This window comes from Uloborus diversus, chromosome 4, assembly GCF_026930045.1.
Source record: "Uloborus diversus isolate 005 chromosome 4, Udiv.v.3.1, whole genome shotgun sequence".
Lineage (NCBI taxonomy): Eukaryota > Metazoa > Arthropoda > Arachnida > Araneae > Uloboridae > Uloborus > Uloborus diversus.
This window is the reverse complement of record NC_072734.1, coordinates 106,142,755-106,165,822: the sequence shown is the minus strand read 5'-3', so window position 1 is coordinate 106,165,822 and position 23,068 is coordinate 106,142,755. Positions and strand designations below refer to the sequence as shown.

Sequence of the window (23,068 nt, the reverse complement as noted above, 5' to 3'; positions counted from 1 at the left end):
TTTGCTGAACTTTTGTCTGGTTATTAAAAACTGCTTGCTGATAACGCTTTATCATCGGTTAGACTTTCTGATAAAGATGAATTCACGATACTATTGCACATCAAAAAATGGGGGGGGGGGGGATGACCTTGTTGGTCAATATGACCCAATTTGGCGAACCCAGCTAACATATACTATTTTGATGACATGAACACTTCGCGGCACCGCGCGACTCTTCCTACGGCACCCCAAGGTGCCGCAGCATCCAGTTTGAAGACCCCTGCGATATCTAATCAAGTGGGGCTTTTTTACAATGCATATCTCTGGGAATGGCTTTAGTTTTATTTTGTTGATTTATCTTTATAAATAAGTATTGTTTAAAAAGACATATATATTTACATATTTTTATTCATTTATTTCCAGGACTAATTTGACATGAGCACAATGTACGATTTTCCAGATATACCGTTTCGGTTATCGACTGCAGTGAAACACGAAATCGAAACTGCTTCCGACTACTCGGTAAGTTTACATTCTTTCAACATTTTTATGTGCTTCAAATTTTAACACATTAGTTTTAAAAACCAAATACATTCTGTTAACAAAAGTGATGTAAACTTTTCCCCCAACTTATAATCGATTGAAATCACGGGGAGATTTCGATAATTGGAAGTTTTTTTGATCTGTATCAATTAGAGTTAAATTTTTGGCACCAACGGCTACTCGAAAAAGATTTTTCTTTGCTTCTGTAAACAAAAAAGCAGGGAAATATTTTGTCACTCAGGGTTACCTGAGAGTAAAAAAATAACTAAATAAAATTGTCAATAAATATTTCACCACAGCCCCAAATTTCCAATTATCGAAACACTAAACCAGAAATGATCTAAATTTCATTAGGACTCTTGAATAGGAAGGACATTGAAGTATCTTTTTGTTGTGAAATTTATAATTAACGCTTCCTAAAACCTTCCCGCCGATGTAGTGTATAAGAGCTATCAGAATTTTCCTCCATCTAAATGCTAATATAAACTGAATTCTACAACTTAAACATTTTCGACATCGTTATCTGAATAAATTCAACATCTTGAATTCTTTTTTCGCCTTTCTTCCCCTAATGATAGATTTTCATTACTATACATATGGCGCAAAACTCCCTTGGTACTTAAAACTAGATTCTTAATTATTTTTATCAAAATGTTTTGTTTATTGAAAATACGAGGAACACCCCCTCCCCCCAGAATGTTGTTAATAAATAGCAAAATACAGAAGTTTCGCTGAACAAGCATTTTCCCCAACACTGTAAAAAAAAACTGTAAATTTTGAAGAAGTTATCCATATTTTTTACAGAAAAAAACTGTTCGTAATAAAATACAGGATTTCTCTGTTTTTTTGAATCTGGAACCGGTAATACTTTGTTTTTCTTCGAATCTTCGAAATTTCGCCCGCGTTTTTTTTCATTTTGGTTCTCGTGCTCGAGTTTTTGATCTTATATTTATTTAAAGCGAGTAAGTCTTAAATCGTTTGCAACTTCCATTTCATTGCATCCTAATCAATATTTTATTATTATGTTTTTTTGTCATCTGTTACTGAGGCATATTCGGAAATGTACCTTTGTACACATGTATTTCGTAGTAGTATAGTAAATATTGAAATGTATTTATGAAAGTATAGTTTCATTTTTTAATCTTCATAAAATAATAAATCAGCTTGAATAAATAATAAAAATACGGAAGATTTCTGTAAAATAAACGGAAGAAAACTGGCGTCCTGGCTGACAGTATTTTTCCGTAAATTTTACGGATTTTTTTTTACAGTGAACATACTCAACAACTCCTTTGAAAATATTAGAACTTATCTTTTACTACTATTTTACTACTGTGATATTTTAAATTTTCGATGACGCTTAGTTAGGATTAAGATCAAATTTAACTACTGAATCCACTTAAAAAATATGTTATTTTAAATTTTTTGCAATAGAATATATTTTACCTTTTTGCGTCAAATTACAACCTATCTCATGTTTTTAAACTTCACATTGAACTCATTCAAATTATTAAATCAAAATTATATTTCGAGTTTTTCAAAAGATGGAATAATTTTAATAATTGAATTCATGGTGGGAATGTTTACTCTTCTAAAACTATATAGAATCTATACGTAGGGGAAAGTTTGAATCTTAGCAGTAAAACTATGCTTATTAACTCCACATTGAAAATTTTATTCTTTCGTCGAGAAGTTGAGGTAATTTCCGAATCGGTTTGTTCAATGAAAGGATTATGGGATCTAGCATAGAGACCACAGGTCAAAAGGTCCCCCTTGCCGACTTCTGTCACGCTCGTTCACCCACAATACTCCTTGAAAGTTCTGGATGCAGTTCAGTCAGCAGGACGCCGGATAGATTGGTAGGACAAGAGGGTGACTTTACTCTAAGTATGGGTTAAACCTTTTCATCTCACATGTAGATACAAAATTTTACATTCGTTTGCCACTTTATTGGCTGCAATTTTTTGTAAACATGTGGCTCAATATCTACTCACAATGATTTTGAATGTTTGATTAACCTTCTGGGTCGAATGAATACCAAAGATTTTAGACTGGAGGAAAGAACAGTCTGATTTCAAATCCAAAATTGGAACTACATAAAGGAAAACCAATTCAATGGAATAGAAGAGTGTTAGGCCAATTATGACTTTCATCTTCTGTTTCAACTATTTAAATGAAAATATCTCTTTATTGTTCAACAAAAAGAGTTCAACTAGCACTTTATTAGAGATAACAAACATTTTCATTGTAAATACAATCAATAACTTTATTTTAAACAGCTATCATTTGAAAATTGATTTTAAGTCATCTGTATGAGAATTTAGCGATTCACTTGCAAACAAAAATTCAGCTTTTAATGCAAACTTTTAAGCACTCGTTAATATGTCGGAAATCATCTACAACAGAGTTAATTAACACGTGTAATCAAGACGCCAATAATTAAGAGGAAAAGTAAACACAAATTTTGCCGATTATTGTGCATAAATAGTAACCCATTTCAGGAAATTTATTTGTTACATAAAATATTTGGTATTTGACTGTACTATATTTTAGACAAGTATCCTTCATTTTTAAACCCCATTCTTTTGTTTGAAATCCATGCAATTACTTCAAATTCAATTCATTAAATTGCTTAAACAACAGAACATTTTTGTGTTCATTTATTTCAATAAACGTGCTTATGGTTTTGCCTAATTTTTTCGGAATGGGGGGAGAACAATAAATGCTAATTCTTGTAAGAATTCTTTGTTTGAAATTATGAATGCAGACATCAAAGCTGAAAATTTGAAGTTACCACATTTTTATAACGCAATGATGAGGTATTTCGATGAATTAAAATGTAGCTAGTCTCGAAAACACTGATTTAAAAAGGTTACTGGAGAGACTTTTCGGATTTTTTTGGAATTGAAAGGTCAAAATAGGGTAGATAGGGTTGGTGAAAATATAACTTTACAATTTAAATTCTGCATTTTAGTTTAAATTTCAGATTTGACACTCGAAAATTATTTTTTATATCATCTAAATTACTTGGCAATGCATTTGCTCGCCAAAAATAGATTTTAACTCAATCTTTTAGGCATAGGTACTTTTTTAGATTACCGCTGATTTTTCAGACAATCTATGACTACTTATGTCACTTATATCAATATTCACATTGCATTCGGAAGCTTTGACCAGAAGCAAGTGTTAAAAACTTAATCGTGCAACTCAGACATGGCAAAATCAAATCCCCTCAAAGCCTCAATAAGGAATCCCGAGAGCCAAGGCCCTTGTCAGTTTGGTCAGTGGTCATCGAGCCCCCTCAACCCCAGACAACTTATAAAATTTGTACTTTTTTCGATTCTTCAAGGGCCCAGCCCAGGACTCTAGTTTCGGACTAGGCTGACATGGCGTCTCGTCGGCCCTGGAAGGAATGATAAACTTGGAATAAAACAATAATCTTCTTGTTCATTATCATGTCGTAGATCTGCTCAGTAAATAAGTGTTCTGCCAGTAACACAGTTAGACCAACGACAAGTAAAGCTGGTCAAAAATCTACTGCATAAAAATGACGTAATTTTATGGGAGAACCTTCGGTAACAGAGACTAGAATAAGGCTTGTTAATCCTTACGCAAGCAGGGGTTAGACAAACATTTTGCGGATTAGGGCTTCTTGTGAAGCTAAAGACTGGATTTTGCAGTTGAAGCGCGTAACAACCGGGGCACAGCCAAAAACTAGCCTCAATAGGGATGGCTTAAATCTTCCACCTCCCTTTGACGGTCCCGCCGCGGTACATGGTCACACAAAAGAAGAGGACACGGCAAAATCGGCTCGAGCGGAGGATTTTTGACACCTTTTATCATACACAACCCCCTCAAAGCCTCAATAGAAGGCTAAACATATGTCCGACAACAAGGCCCAGTTAGTTCAACAGTTGGGGACTGCCTCCCCTCTCAAAGAGCCCGCTGGCCTCCCAGCGGGGGCGCTGCAATCGGTTGTAAAAGATGGGAGCTGAGCCGCAACCTTTTCTTTTGCGGTGGCAACGCCTGATTTGTTGGGTTTGTGCAGGGGTGTTGAGACCGTTTTGTGTGAGTTTTTGTGTTGTGATTTATCTTTTTCCCCCCTCTTGCTAGCATCGGTTTGTTAAAGCTCCATATTTGAAGAGAATGTGGAGGGGAAGATAGTTTACTATCGTTGTGTTGCCAAAACAGAATGCATTCGTTTACACTGTTGGCGCCAATAAACGCTTCTATACTCATTATACTACTTTAAAGGATTTGCGCACCAATATATTCCAAAGTTGCAATGAAAAACATTCATGAAACTTTTTATTCGCCTTAGAGTTTTTAAAAATGTTTCCAAGCATCAATTACTCCTTTCAGTTCCAGAAATAGATGTACTAAACCAATTATAAAATCTCTTTTAGGTGAATCTAATATGTTCATATTGTGTGCTTAAATGTAACTTTTCGTTGAAAAAAAATTTGAAAAAAAAAAAAAAAAGTTCTTTTGTTTTGAAAGGCAGAGAAGATATCAATTCTTAAACGAGATTTGAACGAACTGAACTTTTTTGCACGGTGGGATTAAAGAGTCTCATATATTTAATGAATGGCTATCCATGGTAGGACAGGTTTAGAGTCATCTCGAAATACTGCAATGTCTGCATGCGCATAGATTCATATGTCTCACTTCCTCAAAGCTGTTAGTAACATCAATGCCCATGTACCATTATACTTGTTTACTATATTTTTTGACAAGAACGTCACGACGCCATGAGGAAAAACCGAACTAACTTAGCGAATTAGAGGAGACCGCTAACTCTCTCTGAGCTCTTACTGGTTGGCGCGTTCAAATCAAATGGATGTACCACTCCGCGCTGCGCCGCACGCAAAATTGAAAATATTTAATAATTTACAGAAATTACGACAAAAAAGAATTTTAAAAAGTCTATTTATGCATGGGTTTAACAAACAAAGTTTATTACTAAAGCGAAATGTTTAACTTCACCCAAAATTCATATACCGCTTTCTGTTATACTTCCTACGCTGGGTCCCAGCTAATTTGTATTTGGCAAGAAATGTTGCAACCTAGTATAGCGGAGTCCGAACCTTCTCTTTCGGTGGGGGAGAGGGGGGGGGATGATTTACTCACAACAAACTGTATGTGTATGCAATGCATATTAATGTATCAGGATTATCGAAATGTATCAACCAAAATTTGTAGGACAAAAACCCCAAAAATCTCCTCTCATTGCGCCCCTGCCATAAAGTTATAAATGTATCCCCTAGTGTTGGTAAATTTCCACATAAATCAGTATAAGTTCACTAGGTGATATAAAACTTTTGTGTAATTTAAAACGCAATAAAATTACTCTGCACTCTGATTCTATTTTATTTTCTAAAATGCTGTGCCCAAAGTGTTTAAAGCAGGGTTGGTAAAAACCCGGGTTTTTTTAAAAAAAGCCCATGGACCCAGGGTTTTTTAGTTTTTTTTAATAAAACCCAACTAAAGCTGGGGTTTTAAAAGAAATGTGGTATTTTTTGTCTTTTTTAGGGGAAATGTGGGGTACTTGTAGCATATTGTAGCGTAAGTATATGTACAAAAAGCACAAAAATTGTCTTGGGGTAAAAAAAGCTGGAAAACTAGTTAAATTCAGCGTTTTCTGAAGAAAAGTATAAAAGACGACGAAACCCAAGAATGGTGAAGTTTCAGATTTTTCAGTTTGCATGATTATTAACAGTTAATGAAAAGTTACTTCTTGAGTGATAAAATGTATTGTTCGTTTTTAATTACTACATTTTTTTTTTTTTTTTTTTTTTTTTTGCATTTTACTTTATTGTATTTTAATTTTTTATGCAAAACTACTGTAGAACCTCAAGTAGTTTAAATCCCTATTTACTGAATTCCAGCTTAATCAAGACAATTCTTTGAATTTTATGTTGCCTGTTTTTCTATTTCTGTGTACAGAGTAAGAAATATTAAACTTTTTCGTAAGATAATGAAAATACTGTACATCCTATTCTGTTTTCTGTCCGACCGTTTTTAAAACCTGTTAATTTCTAAAAAAATACCTTGTTTATTCGTGAATTGCGACATGTTGGGTTGAAGAAAATAATTCACATGAAAGCCTTTTAGCTAGAGTAGTTTCCTCTGTACAGTCTACAAATATTGAGAAAATCAGACGTGACAGGACTTAGCCAAGAGAATTTGAGATATTTATTGACCAGTTAAAGAAAAAAGATAAATATATATTTTTTAAATCTTTGAAGTATTTTTTTAATGCCCTTAAGAGTTAAGAAATACTATTAAAGTTCAAAATTCATTTTTTATGTCCATTGTCTGTGGTGAAGAACAAATAAAAAAGAAGTTTAAATTGTGAAAGTATTTAAATTAATTAATTTTTTTAAAAACTTCTCAGAAAATTTAAAAAAACCCAAAAGTGGGCTAAATAATGGGTTTTTAAATGGGTTTTTTCAAAAAAAGCCCATTGGGTCCAACCCAGTTGGGTCCAATCCGGCCAACCCTGGTTAAAAGAGGTTTAATCGATATAGTCTAATAGGATTTCTCAGAGTCAATTGCTATCGCATAGGATCCTTTTCAAGTGTAGTGTGTTATTTGGGCTTTGCTGATTGAAAAATATTTACTGAAAAGAGGAATCATGCGTTTACTGAATTAAGAATTTTTTTGAAGGCCTAAGTTAAATAAAGCGTGCGCAATACAGAAAGGTAAATCATAACCGAAGTAAATTTGTTGCCTTAGTTAGAGAGGTTTACAAATAAATGTATCAAAATCGTTGAGAAACAAACAAATCGTTTGTCACGGCAATTTGAGATGCTTGATACGTGAAACCCAAATGACTGATATAGAAGGGCCTGCAGACATGGTCGTACGCGTAGGTTGTAGCAAGCACACTTCAGAAATTCCACAGGCATAGCGTTTTCAAATCACATCGTGCCGTTTACAAAATATTTTCGATCAAGACAATGTGGACGCAGTGTTGCCAATGGCCTTTTGATAAATCTTCCGCAAAAAAAAAAAGTAATGGCTCAAAGATAGCAATCCAATATAAGCTCAGACATCTGCTACGATTTCACCATTTCCTTGCTTGACTTGTTTTTTGCAAATTGTACCTGGGAGTCAAATCGCTCAGAAAATGCGTTAGCGCTCAGCTCAATTATTTCAGAGAACAACCTCGTCGATATTCAGATAAGAAAGTGAATCTGGAATTTTTTAGACAAGGCCGCAAATATTGTTATTTTTTCATTGTTAAATACATAATTTCCGTGAAATATGTTGGTTCTAATGCAAGATTTCTTCACAGCAGTATTTTTTTTTCTTCAATTGTTATATGGCTCTTCGCGAAGAGTTCATTTAAAACACTAGTAACATTGGAGTGTTTTCCAAAAGCGACTAAAATTTATTGAACTATCACTCTTCGAAACGAGCTTTTGATTGTTAGTCAAGTTTTTGTAAGTTATTTCCAAAAACTATTACTTTTTGAAATAACTTATTTTTGTAGGAGACGCCCAATTCAATGTGACTAGGTTCTTTACCAAAGCTGAGGCATTTAGTGTTCAGTGATCCTTACGTTACGTTAATTTACATGCACTTCTTTTTCTTCTTCCTTTTTTAAAAATTAACATAGTCCCTATTCTAACGTATTCTATTGAAGTGTACGCGTTTTTTCGCTGAACATATCCCGATGGAACTTGCTCGCTGCTTTTTTTTCTTTTATTCGTTTGAGACATTGAGTTATATTTTACATTCACTTTTTGGGCTTATCATATTACGTTACAGTCACGTCTAATTGGTTTGATTAAAAATTTTCATCCTTACAAAATAATCAATAATGAGGTTACAACTTTTTTTATTTGAATTAAAGTTGAGAACATTCATGGTAACGCAAAAGATCTTTCTGAGAAGAATCCAATAATTCTTATGTTTGATAAAAGATGTAAGAGAAGTCCCCAATAACGATTATCGATTACTTTGTGCCATATAGCTTTCAACCATGGATTTAAAATTCGGGACCTTCTCAGTTAAAACATTGTCAGGCGGTCTAAGATCATCCATGTTCTTTAATGGTGACTGGAGCACGTTAAATATGCCGTGGTCACAAAGTTCTCCATGTGAATCAATATCTCTGGGGATGCTGAACCAGGAATTGCTTGGCTTCTGGTGTGGTATAAAAAACATGAGCTATCTTCAGGGCCTCATCCAACCGGTGAAACCACAAATCGTGTGAGGTAGGGAGGACCCTGGAGTACTCCATTTTTTCTAGTAGCCACTTTTTTGTGAACTGAAAAAAGTAGTTAAACAACAAATTCGCTTATCAATCTTTACTAAAACATAAAAGTAATAGTTTTAAACAAAGTTTAGTCGTATATAACTGCAGTTGGGGCAAGCCTAACCTGGCAGCTTGGTGAAGGCTACGCGGATCCTAATCGCAGCATTACGACGCTGCCAGGTTAGGCTTTCCACAACTATTATAGTAAATGGCATTAATATTTAATCAAGTGGCGACCGGGAAACCAATATTTTTATTCGTTAAGTGGCGATCATTAATCTTGATCTTTATTCTAGTTAAAACTCTATGTCTGCTGTGCGAGAGTTAGAAACATTGTCAAAAACCTTCATAAGTGAAAGTTTCCCCATTGGAATTCTATCTTGTAGGTCGATACATAAGAGACATCGTCTGATGAACGTTTCATCCTTTCCACCAGGGGTGCCCACCTATTGGGGGGGGGGGGGGGGTTCATGGCGCAGGCTGCGCCATTGAAACTTTTAAGGGGTTGTTTTGAGGGGTATTTTTCTCTTTTGGGGCGGGGTTTTTGCTGTTGGGGGTCTTCGCAATATTAAGTGAAGGGGGAAGTGCGCCCTTGCTCTTAGGGGGGCACCCCTGCTTCCCATCATTTACAAACCAAGGTCTGAGTCAATGAATCAATGTCCCTGAAATTACAATCTCCATTAAAAATGTTAATAACGAGTAAGACATGCTTTTATAACCAGAAATCGCGTGACTTATTCCCGACAAGATTTAAAGATGTTAGCGCACATTTTACATCACTTATCTCTTTCTGTAAAAAAACATACTAAGTCTAAAGGTCTAAACAAGATGTCATTACCACACACTTGTCGTGCTTATTTATCTGGTTTTATAGAATTGAAACAAGATCGCATGGTTTCAAACAACTTAATAATTGGATGAGCTTGGATGGCTACGGTGACATTGCAGCTTTCCTGTTTCTTTCACACGTTTAGATTAATACACTCAAAATTATGATGTTGACATATATCGAGGCTCTAATTGTGTGGGTTGAAAATTGCAAATTCAATTTAATTAATGTGATACCTTAGCGGTAAACTTGATATTTTGTAATATTTTTTCTCAAATTAAGCCTTTTATACATAAATAGATCGTGATTCGAAAGATCATTGGGGGTCATGTTATTTAAATAATTTTTAACTTGTACTAAGATCGCAATCAAGGAACTAACGAAGTAATGGAAACAGGTAACATTTACTCGTAGTTGCTGCCCTTGAAGCGACTTCAGCCAGGCGATCAAAGCCTGACGATAGGTTCAATGAAACATTTCGTAATTGATGAAATTTATCAAAAACCTTTCTTCGCCTTTCGAAATAAAAATCGTGTAATGAAGAATATGAAAGAAAGATTATATCAGCGAGAGACACGCTGCGCCATGTTTTGCATCTCCAGAAAGGGTGATCAAATACCTTCCTTACTTTCATTAATCCAAAGCTCCCAACGGATGTATAATTACGATACGATTCAGATAACGTTTTAATTTATTATCGATAACCTCCGGGTTGCGTTTCTCATCAGCTATGGTATCAAAGGTAAAGGAAGTTTATTTTCATGGGTGTCTATGCTATGCAGCTAAGAAATACGTGTCCAAGTGTGGAATTCATGCAAAAAAGAAATTAACGTGAGGCAGTGTGAAGTAACGGAAAGGGATGTAAGTGGACTTTAGGTTTTGACTGCAAGCAAGTTTAGGTGTGACCCTGGTAGACCTTCATTGAAAAGTTTTTCCGAATCATTCTGTTTAGCAGCACATACCAGAACTGCTAATAACTTCTCTTACCCAAAACAGATTCAAGTTTCCTCTACCATTTGTTACAGGAATCTCCACATTCTAAATTTTGGCTCTTCTTTTTTAGATTTCGAAGAACTCCCGATATTGTATATGTTAATAGTTTTGACTACTAGGGTTTAAGAGTGGGTGCAGGTTTCTTGTTCAGTTGATTTGGAGCTTAACAATGTCTACCTTATGCTTTAATTAGAAAAGACCACCTGGACTATTTTGGAAGTACTGCTGAGTTGATTCATTAGCGTAGAAATAAATAAAGTAAAAAACTTTTAATAATTAACAACTTACTTTTGAATTTCAGGGAACATAGTCGAGATTGGATGTTGTCAATTAAGACCACGGGGATTTAAGTGACCCATCGCGATTTCCTGATGTCTATATGTTAACCATTTCTTCATTCTTGAAAATCGATGATTTCTTGCACAATATGTGTGGTTGCATGCAGAGAAAAAGCGTTTAATCCACTTACAATTCAACAACAGGAAAAAATTTCTCGTAAAGATGGATACAAGTTAACTACTGACATAATTTTATTATCAGTATAATTTAAAACTAAGATTTAGAAACCTCACAACTCAATCCCCCTTATGCAAACAAGTTTTTGCAGAACATTTTTACTTAATCAAAAACACATTTTAATGGTTTTTTCAAAATCATATCTGATTGTGAAGTGACATGTCAATGCTTTTAGTTATCGATCTCTTTGTTTACAATTTCAAACTCGATGATTTCAATCTGGGGTAGCAGTTAAAAACTCGATGTCATTCTCAAAATAATAGATATCTTATTGACACGGTAATTACAGACAACTGAATTACTGACGGGATAATCACCAAAACAGTTTCGGCATTTGTTTTTCAACTTTCATCATTAGCGGTGGCTTTTCTTTCGATAATCGTAATAGATGGCAAAAAACTTGAAACATTTCAGATAACTCTGTACGACGGCTGTGATACTGCAAAAGTCATTTTCATTTCGAAGTGTGTTTGTGCGTATAAGGGAGTAGGGGGGGGGAAGCTTAATGAATACCTTGGTTAGTTCAATTAACTGATTAACTACGGTTGGTGGAATCTAAACAGCAGAATAACTTCTTCGTTTAGGTAATTTATAAATACAGAAGCATAGCAAGGGAGGTTGGCTGTTGAACGCGAAAATAACCAATAACTAATGGCGTTTAGCTATGTTGATGGTCCTAATATCTGTACCTCAGAGATAGGATTTAAGTAAAAAAAAAAAAAATGCGGTTTTTACATTGTATGTAGATGCTTATTCCACATCGAGCCATATGAACATAATTCTTAAATATGCTTTTCAATTTTTTACTAGTGTTAGAAGAGCATGCGTCCCATCCTTCGCATGGGCCAGGAAAAAGTTTTTCCTCTGTACTGTTAAATTATCATAATGTGACTTACGTCGTTCTCGCTCTGACGAGGTACAGATGTGTATGTTAATATTTATAGATAAGAGCCCTTCCAGTCAGGGAGAAAATTCGGGCTGCACTAGTGGACAACTACAGAAATATAATTTTAGTATAAAATGCATTATCAATTTTCTTTTCTTTGATAGTTTAAAATCGGCTTTTTAAATTTTCAAATTCAATGTCTATATAAATGAAGTCTTATGTCTCAATTCAATGGACAAATGCGACAATTTCCTTTATAAATTCTACGAAGAAATAAATCTCAACTTTTTTTTAATGATCTGTTTTCATTTCTCTATTCGGTAACTAATATTAATCTCAATTTGGTTTTTAAATTATCCAATATATTTCTCTATTTGAGGAATATATAAATCTACATATTCAGTTTTTTTATTGACCAATTTTCACTCTTCAATTCGACTTCACTCCATTATTTACCTTCTTAACTCTCTTCGTAAGAGTTCACCATGGAAATAATACGAATTCACATGCAGACAAAAGGTGTCCTTAAAAAGTAAGTCATTACACTCACTTATACAAACATTTGTTTATGACAAGTAATGCTTCTGGTAACTGTGTAAGAAAAAAAAAACTCCAGGAGAGATAAAGAAAATTCTTTTGCTTCCTAAATCGAGCATTCCTCTGATTCAAGTGTCGGTTGTTGAAGTAAAGTAGAATATATGTACTCAATTTTGGCTGCGTTGGCGTGATATGAGCTTGCCAATAGCTGACTTTGAGGCAACCCTTCGCCTTTGATACCAATAGACCGGCTGTGGCTTTTCTTCCCTGCTGCAAAACAAATTCACGGGCTTGTGGGGTGGGGGTGCGAAATACGGGGGGCGCGAAGAAATCGTGATTCCGGAGTTGAAGCGTTTTACTTCGTACGGGATTTTTGCACGACCCTGCCATCACAATGCTTCTTTTTTTATTTACTTACTCCCCCTCCCCTGCCCCCCTTCACTTATAGCTCTCTCCGAAGAATATCTTTCCATAATGTTTAAAAGCTTTTCGCAAAGATGTTTTCAGCCGCTATGAGTAATAACGTATATGGTATATTAGCATGACACTGGAGGCAGGAAGGAATGATGAGGTGTTTTTAGGGCTTGCTCATAGATTTGGAAATCAAGTACTGCCCTTTGTAGGATTATACAAACATGTGCGAAAAAAGAAGTGCCTCAATTTCACGGCAAATATTTGCGTAAAAGATGTTGTTGAAGAGTTTATAACACTTTTTAGAATGGTTTCTTTCATTCTCTCTCTCTTTTTTCTTTCTAGTTTTGCTAACGTAGAGGAACGTTTTGTATTTTATAATGTGTGCAAGAAGAAAAAATTTAGGAATATTTGCAATTATTTTGTAGTTAATAAATGCATAAAAATAACTTATCAATCGCGAAATCAAGCTCGCGAATAAATCATGAGATTAATAAATGCAATAGAAATAAGCAACTCATAGAATTCACCTTAAAAATAAGTAAATAAGGGAAAGTCTGTGAACGTAAAAGAAAGCTGGTTTTTTCTTCTTCTTTTATACCTATCGATTTATTATCCAATTTTCTCTACTAGCGTAGTCGCGATAGCAAATATTAGTTTTTTTTTATTAGAATGCAGATTCAAAATATTTTTAAATATCAATTTACCTTCTCTAACGCAAATATCAAAGTTATGTGTAAACAATAAATTGTTTACGAATAAATTTTGAAGGTTTACGCTCAAAAAGTAAACACGATGAAATACTCTTTAAACAAAGATCATGTTTTGCTCAATCTGTTCAAACTATGATACTTTACTTCTGAAGTGCAGAATTCAAAAACATATTTAAATCCTGGAACGCACAACGAGCTTTGAGGGTTTTTTTTCTCTTTCTTATCTTTTTTGTTTGTGTTTGTTTTTTATCGCTTCAACAGTCAAGAAATGTAGAATTTAAGCATATGCTTTTAAAGACATTGCGTTCATATATATTTTCCGTGCCGTGGACAAAGAGTCACCATCAAAATTCAAAATACCAGGTTAATGTAAATCCCCATCTTTCACAGGAAATCTCCTGGCTGCGACAATGATTACACAATTTATCAGAAAGGAAAAAAATGCGAAATCTTTTCAGTTCCCGAGATAAAAGAGTAGAAATGAGGCAGTCGAACTCGGGCGATAAACCTTTGTCCGCTGAACTATAACCCAGAAAGAAATTTTAGAAATATATCGACACAGTGGAGCAGTAGTATAGCCAGGGAAAATTTTCGGAGAGGGTATGGTTAGTAGTAGTCTTTTTCTATGATCAAAAAAGGAAAATCTTAGAATTATAGGAGGTGGAATACCTCCCCCTCGTCTAAGCTCCTGAATGGGAAAGACAAAATAATTTCATAAAATGGCAAGTTGGAAACTAGTTTTTAATTTTCGTAAAATCTGTAATTAAAGAAAAACGTTTTAACTTTAAGACATGACTGCCGAAGGGGCCATGTGCAGGGGGTGCACAGGGGGGGGGACACACCTGTTGGCCCGGGCCAGAGCTTGAAGCGGGCCCAATATTTTTAAAATTAGGCGTAAAATATTGGGGTAAACTATATGGAGGGGGACTCGGAAAAGTCATTTGTGACGGGCCCCAAAATTTCTGTGCACGCCCCTGACCATATGCCCCATTGCACTCGCAGTTTCGCCTTGATTTTTTCATATAATATGAACTTACGGAATGCGTTGAAGTTTTTTCAGAGATCAGATAATCCTCGAGAAGAAATGCGAAAAATAACTACATTTTCAATTTTTCTCCCTTTCTTCTTTTGTATAGAAGAAATTTCATTAAAAAAAATAAATAAAAGAATCTCTTTCGGAAGAAACCAATGAAGTAAAAAATTGCGACAAATTTATTGAATTAAAAAAATACGAAACATAAAATTTCAGAGCTACAATTCTAAAGAAAATCAAATGAAGTTCCCCTTGCACTTTAATTAGTTAAAATCTAAACTATCATATGATGATATTTTTTTTTTAATTTTTTTTTTTTTTAATTAATAGAAGTGGAAAAAAGGATTCAACATTTCATAGGAGAAAAAAAGTAAATACAAAGTTTCGAAAATTCTTACAATATCTCGAAAATGGAAAAATTTCAAAACATCATGAGATTTGTTAGAAAACAAAAGAAATTAAATGAAATAAATAAATGAATGTGACTTGAAAACGGTGGAAGTAAATTTTCTCACTGTTAATTAAAATACAAAAGTAAATTAATTAAAATAAATAAATGATAACAACAACAAACAAAATACAAAAATAGAAGTTAAATTACAAACAATAATAACAAAAATACGAAATTTTAACAAAACTAGTAATAATGACAACAAAAATACAAAACTTAATAACAATAGGAAACAAATATGTTTTTTCTTCAAATCTTGCAATTTATCAGAAATGGAGAGAAATAAAGAAATATCATACAATTTATTCCCAAATGTACAAAGCACAAAATTTCAAAAATTCCTACGATTTATTAGAAAAGGAATTAACGTATAACGGAGTCGGTTCCGGGTTGGAATGAATGAAAAGAGACCCTTCATTGCCTCCGTATTCGATTTTGACATTTGAATGGTGAAAATGTTAACTAAATTCGCAAAAGTGTCGTTAAAATTCCCTCAGCAGAAAAGCGAGATCCGTTTTTCAAGCGCCAGCCTCCCTCCCTCCTCAAACCGTAATTACGGCAGAAATTAAGTTCATCGTCAAGTTGGGAGCTGCTTGCCGTAATTAGGACCCATTTTTCGGCCTGCTCAAAAGTGAAGTAAAAAATTATAAAAAAAGAAAAATACTTTTTCTCTGGAGTTTCTCTCCAGCAGCTTGAGTTCGTTGCATGCGTGGCGCCATCTTTTGATTAGGTTAAAAGAAGAATTTTGCTTTTATTTTTCCCTATTCTTTTCACCCATTCCTTCGAATTTTAGAAAGAATTCTATTGTGGGAGCCTTCTTTTTTGCAGTTTGATTGTGGCGAAGTTAGAATTTTATCCTTTCATCTCGACTTGCTTTGAAAAAAAAGTGAGGTCATCTTTTTTTAATGCATTTTTTCCATAAGTATAACATACACACAAGGGGGTAAAAAGAAAAACAAGGGGAAAAAATGAAAAACATAAAAGTCTTACTGCAAGAGACATCAGAATTTTTTATGATTTTCAATCAATTGCAACTCAATAGCTTTGGTCTAACAGATTTTGCATTTTAATGATTCATTGGGATACATTGAATATGAGTGTGGGGGAGGGGGAGAAGAGGAAGAAAGAACAAAAAAAGAAAGAATATTTATCTCTGCTTTTTTTGGAAAAAGCACGAGAACATAATGGCAATTTGTGGTCGCCCTATGCGACCCTTTGAACCTGCAATTCTTTTTTCAACCAACATTACACATTCGAATTTTTTAGTTACAGGGCCATTTCACGGTATTTTGGACAAATGCAGAGTCCGTAACATGACACTTTTTTGCAATAACTATTTAATTTACTGTTTAATTAGCACATTATTTTAATTTGAGTTTGTGTCTTGGTTAGACAAACTCAAAATAAAACAATGTGCTAATCACACAGAAAATTAAATAGTTATGGCAAAAAAAAAAAAAAAGTAATTTTACGGACTCTACATGATAGTTCCAAAATACTTTGATATGACCCTATATCAGTTTGATTCTGATTAATTATTAATATGATTAATGAATTATTATAGTTTTCTTATTGTATGCTTATATGCTTGTAGTGAATTCATAGTTTACAATTTAGAAAATTTATTTACCCAATCATTTTAGCATTAACAAAACTCTCAACTTTTGATTTTCAGTTTTATTCTCGATTTTTCTCATAAATTTTTGCTTCTAGTATACGCTTTGTTTGTATACGCTTCTAGTATACGCTTTGTTGTAACTTGAATCAGTTTGGCGTGATAAGGTGTAAGAAATTAGTATTTGCTTGTAATTAAATGTGCCCGCAACTTTCAAACTTATTTTCCTGTACCGGTAGTTTTTAGTTTTAAAACTCAAACAATTTTCAGTTTTATGAGTTATCTTCAATGAGAAGACATCTGCCTCCGGCTCGGTTATTCACTACGCTAGACTGAAGAGTTCTAGTAAAAACGAAACTGCAGTCTCTAGCTGTGATAACCGGGCTGTCTGGTATATTCCTAGTAATTCATGTTCAGCTTTATCAGTGTTGTCTTTTCTTTTTATTTTTACTTCTGTTACGCATTAGAATACTTTATCTAGGATGAGGCTTAATTTGCATGGGAACTTAACTCCCGGTATTTTTTCGTTTTTTTGCTAAATGTTTTGAGGCAGAATTTAAGACGTTTGACGAATACTTTTTTTTTTCTTTCTTTCTTTTTACAAATTAAGTACCGATTGCGAACTCAGTGTTACGATTTTGTTTTACTACTTAGTTTTAGTTTTTAAGAATGCAAAAACTTACTTTTATCTTTCATCAATCATTATGAATTTTATTTGAATTATTCTAATGAGCGTTTTGCTTCTTTTTATAGTGCTTGCATTAATTGTTAAATTCCAATTTTCTGTTTTGTCATTTTATTTTTCTCAAATTCTTGAATTTGGTTGAATCTTATTATGATATTTGACATTTAAAATTTTGGTTAAAATATTGAAGAGGGGGGGGGGGGGGAATTTGGGGAAATAGGTTGCTGTATACAAGATCATCAGAAGAATAAAAAATGAGTTGCTGAGCAGATGGCAGCTTTCGTAAAAACCTAAACGATGTAACTTTCAAACTAAGTTTAAAACAGTATATTGCTAAATAAATCGGAAATATTATACACTGTAAAAAAAATCCGGAAACGTTTCTGAGTATATCGTGCAGCTGTGGTTCATGAAAGTTTCAAAAACGTTTCTGAGTATTTCGGAATCCTCTTTCTGTAATGTCCAGAAACGTGTCTGAGTATTTCGGAATCCTCTTTCTGTAATGTCCAGAAACGTGTCTGAGTATTTCGGAATCCTCTTTCTGTAATTTTCAGAAACGTTTCTGAGTATTTCGGAATCCTCTTTCCGTAATTTCCAGAAATGTTTCTGAGTATTCTGTGCAGCTGTGGTTCATGAAAGTTTCGAAAACGTTTCCGAGTATTTCGGAATTCTGCAAACAATTTTCAAAAACGTTTCCGAGAATTTCGGAATCCTTTTTCCGTGATTTTTTCTAAAACATAATTCTTTATTATAGTATTGCATACCATATCAGTTTCAATTCTTTCATATCTAAGAGCAATAATACAAGCAATTTTAGAATTATTCGTGGATTTTTTTTTGGAATTTCTAATGACAAATAGCATGGTTAACAGCATAACATATGCACAGTTATAAATTTTTGAAAAATTATGAAATAATCTAGTAGTTTCATTCCTAATCACAAAATCGTCGGGGAATTGGAGTGGGGGTACCTTCTGAAAAGTGGGGATTGTTTGTTAAACAATCTTAAACTTCAGTTATTCTCTCAATATTTTCAAGACAAAACTATCAACATATTGTATTTTTAATGCAGAACTTAAAAACATATCTTGTATCAAACTTGATAGCTTTTATCTTCGGATAAAATTTGACAGGACTTACCTACCCTTCGCGTTCCGGAATTCGTTCACCTCAAGTCAATTTCTCTGACGAACAAAGTGTACCGAAAAGTACCAACAGAGAAATTGATGAATTTAAATATGACACCAAGTCCCCCTGCTGGAACCATTCGGGTTGATTCTTCTGTTCTTGCCCTTTTCCAGCTCATCACAAATATAAATACTTATTCAAAATAGGTTACTGATTTTATTTTTACAGTGTGCGCAAAATGCATTATATATTTTATTTATTAAAACATTGAACTCTATTACATAATTATTCCATTTCATACCATACGAGAATAACCCCTCCCCCACCATAAAAGCGATGGTGCACCCATAAAATGCTATGAAGCGCCCACCCCCCCTTGAAAAAGCAACATCATATACATTATAAATCAGAGTATCACATACATTATAAATCAAAGTATCATATAAATTATAAGTCAAATACTTTAATATGGTGAAAAAATACAAAATTATTTTATTAAGTCTTTTTTTTTCTTTTTTGCTTTTGGTAAAATTGAGGCTCGTAAAACGAAAAAAATGAAGACACTTTTAAATACATATATGTATCTATTTGTTAAATAAATTAATACACATTTAACTAATTTAAAGCGTTTCGCTAATGCAAATATTTAAAGAGATATCGTCATTTAGATAATACTGAAGCACTATGTTCCTAATTACAAGAGATAGTTTTTTTTTTTTTTTTACTTCATACAATCTAGCTACACTGTTTACAAGAGAATGAAAACATGCAACCTTAAAGACGAACTATCAAACCTGACAATTTGCATGTTATAACATTTCATTCATAATGCTTGATACATAGCCAAATATTAACTGAGATTGACACATAAAAACAAAGTACACAATAACACATATTTAAATTTTTTTATAATCTTCAATTCATAAATTTTACAGAATAAAACTAGACACACTTGCACTTTAAATATGTGTTCTATGTAATGTAAAATATTTTCAAATTGCAATAGTTCACAACGAAAAAATAATACTGAAGAAAATAGTTTTTTTTTAACGAGATTTATATGAACTAAATCTCTTTAAAGTAATAGAGTTGCAAAGCGACTTACCTATTCGTCGGTGGTGGTCTTTTGCAGGCTTTGGTCACCAAAAAGGTGATTTTTATGACAGAATAAAATTCTGCCAACAAAAATTACCCATTTGGTAGAAAGAAGAAAAGTATCCAAGAAAAAAGTAAATTACCTACACAAGTTATGCGACGCAATGAATTTACATGGCGTCCTCTCGGTAGTTATTTGGTTTTCAATTTCAGTTTGTATTCCTTCCGCGAGCATGCGTCGAGAATTTGCACTTCGTACTTAAAAATAAGTGACATAGCTTCAAATTCAATCTTATGACGATACATATGCAAGAAAATATAAGACTTTAGAATTATCTTCAGTGAATTCATGCGAGGAACAAAACTTCTACTAATCCCCTTGATGAGTGTTACTTCGCATACATGAATCAGCACTTGTTTTCATTGCGTGCTTTCGAAAGTTTCAGTTTAGATTTTCTGCTGGACTATAAAATTGCGAGCTGCGCATGCGTCGACTCTTACTTTCTTGCTATACGGGAAACGTTTTTGATTATAGCAAAAAACTGCGGAGGGCGTACGAATCTGTGTATTACGGAAAACTTTTTTATATATTCAGAGAGTTTTCCGAGATTTTTTACAGTGTACATGTAAAAGTGAGATTATACAGTCCGGAGAGATTTTTTACAGCAAATTTCAAAAGAAAAGCGAAACTCGAAAGAAGAACGATCGCAGCACCCCAATCAGTGCATATTTCTCCCCCTGTAACATTTTACAGTGAAAAAGGATTTTACGGTAAAAATTCTGGCAACACAGATAATTGACAGTATTTTCAACCGTAATTTTTTCAGGAGTGTTTATTGAGTAGCTTTGTCTTATAAACGTTTGAGCTAAAACAAAAAATGACCTGTTGCATAAAGTTTCTGATCCTGCAGTACTCACTGTTGATTATGTAACTGGTTTGTATCATGAAATAATTGAAAACTCTAATCCACTGTAGTTAATCCGTCAAAATAAATTTACAAGCCTGATAATTTTTATTAGAACGTTGATGACATGAAAAAGATTGTTTTAATGATATGCTGGCCACTGCTATTTTTACGTGTTTTTTTTTTATAACTTCAGGCTGTAACCATATCTTTCATTACAATCTGAACTAAAAATATCCAAGGCTACAATTTTTTTAACGCGAAAAACTTGTTCAATCGCCTTTAGAATTCTAAAAATAACTGAATAATGATTAATCCCGCATTAAGTGTGCGACTTGTTTCATATGCAGCTTAGTTTCACTGTTTAGAGCTGGATAAGGGAAGGGGGGAATGTCGCAGATACAAAATCACCCAGAGCGTTTCATTTTTCAGAAGATGCACAGAGTACTTAGATTATTCTGCCGCGGGCAGGTAAGCGACAGTATCTGCAGATATTTCGAGACATTTGAAAACTAGTGTTTTGGATTTTTATACTAACAATAGGAATATATTGTAATTCGATTCCCCCCCTCCGTTTTTTTCCGCTGCTGAAAACAAACTGATACCCCCCCCCTCCCCCGTTTACTCTTTTTTCACTGATTTTAGGGACAACAAAATTTTCTAACCAATGTCATTAACCAAATGGATACTAACTTTTGACACAGACCCCCCAAAACTGGAATCATGTAAAAACTAATGTTACTGAGCAAGTCATCTTAAGAGTAAATATAGGTAGAACCCTATGCTTTAGTCATGGCAACGCTATTTCGTAACAGTACCACGAGAGAACTGACGATGCTGGTTAATCTTATCAGTAAACATCAATTTAAGCATTGTAACGTTACAGTAAAATCAATTATGAATTACTTGAAATAAAGGTGGGACTTACAGATACAAAAGTAACAAACGCTTGCAGATACAAGCGTAAGATTTGTTCAAATTACAGCCATTGAAATCAAAAACAAAAAGATGGACTATTGATTAAAATAAATACTAAGACTTTAGTAGGGTTGTTTCCGAAGTATCTTTTCTGAAAGATCATGATTAAAAACATAGGATTTAACCATTTTTAAATAGTTTAATAAAGTTTAATATTTTAAAAATATTATTTTAATCGGTGCGCAGAAGCAGATTGAAATTCATTTTTTACGCTTCTGCACATGACATCACAAGTGATGAAATGCCTTTCACTGATGCCATCAGCACACAGCGCAAATTTTAAAAACCTGGCAACGCGACTGACAACAAAGCAACATTTAGCGCGGCAATGGAGTAGAGACCCAAAGTACATCACTTGTGACATCATAAAGACCGTGCCTTATTTCCAAAATTGAACAATTAAAAAATTTAAACAGAAAATAACTGTTGGGAAAACAAAAAAAAAAAAAAAAAAAAAAAAAATTCTGGCTCCATGTTATCTTTTTTGCTTATTCTATCAATTCTAGTGACTAAAAGTAAGTACTTTTGACTGAAGGAAACAACCCCATTGTGTTGTTGAGATATATTGAAGGTCCTGTGCTCCAATGACCTAATAGTCAATTAGCCCTGTATTTGAAATGAAAAGTAAAAAACAATATTAAGATGTCGCCGTCCCCTAGTATCACTTCTCGACTATAGTACAGCAAAACCTGTCTACAACGATACTGTTGGGACCTAAAAAAATATCGTAATAGACAGGTTATCGTTATAGACATGTTGATTATTCATGCTGACATTTTGCTGGGGCCAAAAAAATTTTTTTTGTTATAGACAGGTTATCGTCATAGACAGTATCGTTATACACAGGTTTCACTGTACTGAGCAAAAGTTTAAAGTGAAAGGTATTTATAAACTCGAAAGTTTTTCTGGGGGTAAGTCCGCAATCAATAAACAGGAGTGATCGTAAAAATAGAGACATCCAACCAACTCCCATCTTTCTTGGACAGCATGGGCTTTTGTGCCTGAGTTCCTTTTCTGCTCTAGGTTCCTAAATTTGCTGCATGTTGGTATTGACTTGTCAAAAAAGACACATGACTCGTTCCTTCTTCCTTTTACTACCTAATGACCAGGAGCTCGTTTACTACAGGGCTGGAAACCCCTTAGGTCAAGGAAGCGCCTTTTCCCGTTAGTGAATCTTGCTCGCTTAAGTACCCTCATAAATTTTGCTGTCATCTGAAGTCATTGTCGAGTGAAGGTGACAGTAGCTTTCTGAACAAAGTCTTGGCAGCCCCCAGGACAGGGTGAATCGAACAACATTATCCGATGTAGAACATTAACAGCATCGTCATTCATTCGATCACAATGCGAGAAATCTCCCTTAAGCTTTCATAGTTCTTCCAATGAGATAGGATGAAAGCCTAGAAAACGATATCACATTGCACTCGAGGAAAGTACTGCTGATAGTTCCAAAACCAATTGCTTTTTACGATATAGCTCGAAAAGGGAAACATCTTTTCGGACTTTAT

General features: G+C 33.9%; 1 protein-coding gene across 1 annotated transcript in view; it reads left to right on the top strand.

The window, feature by feature from the left end:
* Nucleotides 1–423: 423 nt before the first annotated feature.
* The window catches only part of LOC129221605 (transcription factor Sp9-like), a 74,149-nt gene continuing 51,504 nt past the window's right edge, over nucleotides 424–23,068 (top strand). The window contains 1 exon segment of the mRNA XM_054856127.1: nucleotides 424–501. Coding sequence (XP_054712102.1) covers nucleotides 424–501 — 78 coding nt within the window.